We start from the raw sequence: 4,726 nt of genomic DNA, 5'->3' as shown, positions 1-4,726 counted from the left end.
TCCTTGGACCTGTAAATACACTTAACCTGCACAAGTAGATTTCTTAGGCTAAAAGTATTTTCAGTGTTTGTTATTCATCAAGTCAATTCACAGCCCTTGGAGTTATAAACTATTTTCATAATATTTATAAGGTTTTTTTCCTAGCCAATTTCTACAGGATTACTGTAGTAGGTTTTTTAAAATTATGTAACTTTGGAAATATTTCTAGCGTGAACATGACCTTTTTATACTATGAGTGGCCTGGAGTGTTAGACCTGGAGATGTGCTCTTGTTTGTAACTTACTTCTAGAATCTCCAAATAAAAGTTCTTTCCCTACTTCTGCTCATGTTCTATTAGGCAAACTCCTGGCCTCTTTGTTGCGTTTCTGACACTGCAGAGCCAGCGTGGGCCCTTCTACTCCCTGCATACCTACAGACTCTGGGACTCCAAGGCGCCTCCCCAGAAGGCCCCGGCCCCTGCGATGAGAGTGGTCATACGTTGGGCAAACAGTGGCCTTTAGGCACTTAGGGGAGAAAGGGCCAGCAGAGAAGTGCCTTTAATAATTTGAAATAGTCTGAAGGACCTCTAGTTACTTAGAATGAGATACCAAAAAACATTTCTCAGAAGACTGATTCAGTTTGGACCAAATTGAACTAAAGAAGTAAGCTATGTTTTTACAATGATGAATTATTGGGCTGGGTAGATAGCTTAGCATAAGCACCTGCCTGGCAAGCACAAGGTCCCAAGTTCGATCCCGGGTATATGCCATTCCAGCCCTTGAGGCGCACACTTGGAATCTCAGCGTTGAGGAGGCTGAGACAGGAGGATCTCTGAGTCCAAACTGTATAGCAAGACCCTATACTCAAAACAATTTTGGGGGCCGGGGAGATGGCTTAGTGGAATAAGCGCTTCCCTGGCAAGCACAAGGGCCTGAATTCAATCCCCGGTTCCGCAAAAAAAAAAAAAAAAAAAAAAACCTAATTTTTTTTTTTTTTTTTTAATGATAAAGTCCTGTTTTAACATGTTCAAGTATATTCTGAAGTTGGGGGACAAATCAGTGTTTTCAGATACGTGTGCTTGGTCAACGTCAGAGGTGACCCTGGAGAAACACGAACAGTGCCAGATGCTACCAGTGAGTCAGGAACAGCCTTAATGCATGGGTGATGCTGGTGAGCGCCTTCTCAAGGCAGTCAAGTATGTTATTGACAAACTGTTAATGTGTGCACGGAGAAAAGGATTTAGAAGGCCTTCACCTTTGAAGCACACATCCATATTCTAAGAAAAATGTTAGCAGCAAGACAGAAAAATTAGAAACTATAATGAATCTGCTCATTGAAATATTCCAGACTGGGGGCCGGGGAGATGGCTCAGCAGAGTAAGCGCTGAGCCAGGAGTTCAAGGCCTGCCTGGCTCCGGGCTACAAAGTGAGCTCAAGATCAGCCTGAACTGCATAGTGAGACCCTGCCTCACAAAGGCAATAAAATAAAATGTTCCTTAGAATTAAAGTTCAATCTAAGGTCCAGACTGAATGCTGAAAATGAGGTTTCTCATCCATTCCTTCCTTTCGCCAACCTGAAATTTCTGCTCTATTCCCCCTTGTCTCCTGTGTGCTGCTCCAACCCTGTGCTCGTCCACCTCGATGGCTCGAGCGTCACCGGCACCATTCTTGCCTTGCTGACCTGGATGTGTCCAACGGCCTGCCTTTTTTGCCCAGCAGTTGGTTCAGGGTGTGTATTCAGCATATGGCCTCCAACTATCACACAGACATCGAGATGTGGGCATGTTTCTGGTGTCTCCAGAATTTTTCACAAATAGTACTACTGTACTACTGGGGCTAGGGATGTAGCTCAGCGTCATAAGCGCCTGCCGGGCAAGTGCAAGCCTCTGAGTCTGATCCCTGGTACTGAAAAAAATAGAACTGTTGTCTAACCATTCTAAGTCAAACATTAACCCTCAGGGGGCTGGGGAGATAGCTCAGTTGAATAAAGTTGAATAAGCGCTTCCCTGGCAAGCCCAAAGGCCTAAATTCAAAAAAACAAACCATTAACCCTCAGGCTTACGTAAGTAAAAGTGACTTTCTTTATTCCTCTTAAGCTAGACCCATTATAGTTCCTTAGGCTTTAGCATCTGACCAGAGCATCTTGTTTGTTTTTGGTGGCTCTGGGGCTGAACCCAGGGGCTCCACTGAGCTCCATCCCCAGCCCTTTTTTAGTTTATTTTGAGGAGGGTGTTGCTAGGTTTTCCAGGCTTGCCACAGACCTCACAAACACTCTTGCCTCACCCTCAGGATGCTGGGATCATAGGCGTGCGCCTCTGTGTCTGGCTTAATTTTGTCTTAAAATTCTGTCCTAGCTGCACACGGTAGTGTGCACCTGTCACCCCAGCAATCTGGGAGGCTGAGGCAGAAGGCTCACATGTTTGAGCACAGCCTAGGTGACTTCACAAGACCCTGCTTCAAGGTAAAAAGGGGAAAAAAAAAAAAAACTTCTAAACACTGGTTAGATGCATACTCTTGATCCCCAAAAATAATTTAGCTGACATTTCCGGGTTCAAAGCCAGGCCCTCAAGCTTAGCAGGCCCTCTACCCCTGAGCTATAGCCCCACCCCTTTTTCAGGTGCATCTTGGTAAATTGCCCGGATTGGCCTAGAACCTGCAATCCTCCTGCCCCAGCATCCCTTGTAGCATTTTTAATAAATTTAGGAAAAATTCAATTTTGGAAAATTATCTCAGTCCCTCAATAATGGTTTATCACAGAATATTGAGAAATTCAACTTTACCTCTACATGCCATGTTTGAGGCAAAAGAGGAGATGTTAGCACATTTTGTCTTAGGCTGTTTCCATTCGCTTCCCTGTCAGTTCTGGTGTCATCCCTGGATGGCCTTTGATGCTTAGTGCTTCTGTGATCTGTCTGCATCTAAAGACACAGGTGAGCTCAAGGAACACGTCACCGCGAAGCCAAATGGGCTGCTGTCTTTTGGCAGTATCTGTTCTAGGTGCGTCAACTTAACCTAAGTACAGCCTGACCTGCAAGAATTGTAATGCTTGCGAACTCAGGTATGAAAGAATTATTAAACTGAACTGGGGGCTAACCCTTTTAAAACCAACTGGAAACATCTGAAAGTCACTTGTGAGCTGTCGCTGGCGAACACTGGTACTAGGATTTTGGAAGTACATTTTAGAAAAGCTGTTTTTGAAACCTTGGGCTTAGTGCAGCTAAGAAAATAACAGGAGCCCCCAAGATCTGATTTCAAAGCAAGATTTACTGCTTTACAGACATATTTGGTCTTAATAGAAAAATGACATCAGATACATTTAATATTGAAAAATGCATCCAGATTGACACAAAACACTAGTTATTAGAAGCAGGAAGGCATGAAAATACATCCTAAGTGACATTTCATACATAAATGTCTTTGACCAGGATGCTCACGTATGGAATTTACAATGTGGTTTAAGTATAAAATTTTGGCTTGATCCTGATACAAACTATTCAGGATGCTGTAAATTCAAAAACATGGTTTTTGTGAACTCTTTCTACTGAAGAAATCTGTCCAAATAAAATAATGTAGGATTTTCACGTGCAGCACTGCTGCTGGCCGGACGATCGGGTACCTGGGCTGGCGCTACAGGTGGGGCGCTGCGCGTCCAAGCTCGGAAGGGGCTGCGTCGCCAGCACTCCGCGCGGGATGGCTCAGTACAAGCCGCACGCACTTGCCTGGCACGCGCGAGGCCCTGACTTCAATCCCCGGTTCCGCAAGAAAATAAAACGCATTTCGGGGATAAGTGAGGCGGGCTGCGGCTCCGGGAGCTGCTCCCCACCACGCAGCTGCGGGGACCATAAGGCCTTCCCGGAGGAAGCCTTGGGAGCAGCGGCCGGCCGGCTCACGCGCACGGGGTGTGAAGCGCGCCGCGCACCTGCCGCTCGCGCGTCCTGTTAAACCTCCTCACGTAGCCGCTGCCGCTGCGGACCAGCCCGTCCCCCGGCCGCAGGCGCCCTCGCAGGACCTGCAGCAGAGCCGCGGGGAGCTGGCGTCTCCTGTGGTAGATGCGGCCCATCACAACGTACCTGCTGCCTGAACAGAGGAACCAGAAATGAGTGACAGTCGCGGGAGGCTTTACACTCGCTGCACGCTGCACGCCGCGCGTGTGCAAGCGCCTAACTGCAGGCAGCGGGCGCCAGGCCACCCCGTGAACAGCCGGAGGGCCGGGGACGTCCTCCCGCAGCAGGCCTCGCCGCCGCGGCCACGTCTCGGGCCGGGTCCCCCAACGCCCCGCAGGGCCGCGGCACCCGCAGCCGGCTCAGGCGGCGACACAGGCCCCGCCGAGGGGCGCCGGGGTCAGCTGCCTTACCGGGTGTCAGCTCCGGGCACGGCCGGTCGCAGCCCGAGGAGTCCAGCGTCAGCACGTGCGCTCGGAAGAAGAAGCCGTCCGGAGCGACGTAGAGGCGGCCGGGCCGGTACAGCCCCGCGCGGTCCACCAGCAGCGTCAGCAGCCGGACCCCGGCGCCGAGCACGTCCACGTCGTGCACGATTCCGTTCACGGCTGCTTTCGAGACACAAGTGTGGGGACAGGCATCACGCGACCTCCTCGCCCACGCTCCCGAGACGTTAGCAAATGACCGAGCTCCGGACGCCCCTGCGCCCCGCCGCCCCGCTCTGCGGAGCTCGGCCGGGCTCGCCGCGGCGGGCACTCACCGAACTCGCTCTCGCAGTACGCGTCGCGCGCGGCGGGGCCCGCCCTCCAG

At 50.4% G+C, this 4,726-nt stretch overlaps 1 protein-coding gene across 1 annotated transcript in view; it reads right to left on the bottom strand.

Moving 5' to 3' along the window:
• The window catches only part of CUNH17orf58 (chromosome unknown C17orf58 homolog), an 8,147-nt gene that overhangs the window by 1,865 nt on the left and 1,556 nt on the right, over positions 1 to 4,726 (bottom strand). The window contains exons 2-5 of the mRNA XM_023714118.1: positions 4,677 to 4,720; positions 4,333 to 4,524; positions 3,898 to 4,055; positions 2,759 to 2,896 (exon numbers count right to left, since the gene is read on the bottom strand). Of these exons, the coding sequence (XP_023569886.1) occupies positions 2,759 to 2,896; positions 3,898 to 4,055; positions 4,333 to 4,524; positions 4,677 to 4,720 (532 nt within the window). The remainder of the gene's footprint in view (positions 1 to 2,758; positions 2,897 to 3,897; positions 4,056 to 4,332; positions 4,525 to 4,676; positions 4,721 to 4,726) is intronic.

The sequence above is a fragment of the Octodon degus genome, unplaced genomic scaffold, assembly GCF_000260255.1.
Source record: "Octodon degus isolate 3935 unplaced genomic scaffold, OctDeg1.0 scaffold00033, whole genome shotgun sequence".
In the NCBI taxonomy this organism is placed as follows: domain Eukaryota; kingdom Metazoa; phylum Chordata; class Mammalia; order Rodentia; family Octodontidae; genus Octodon; species Octodon degus.
This window is presented reverse-complemented; position numbering and strand designations above follow the sequence as displayed.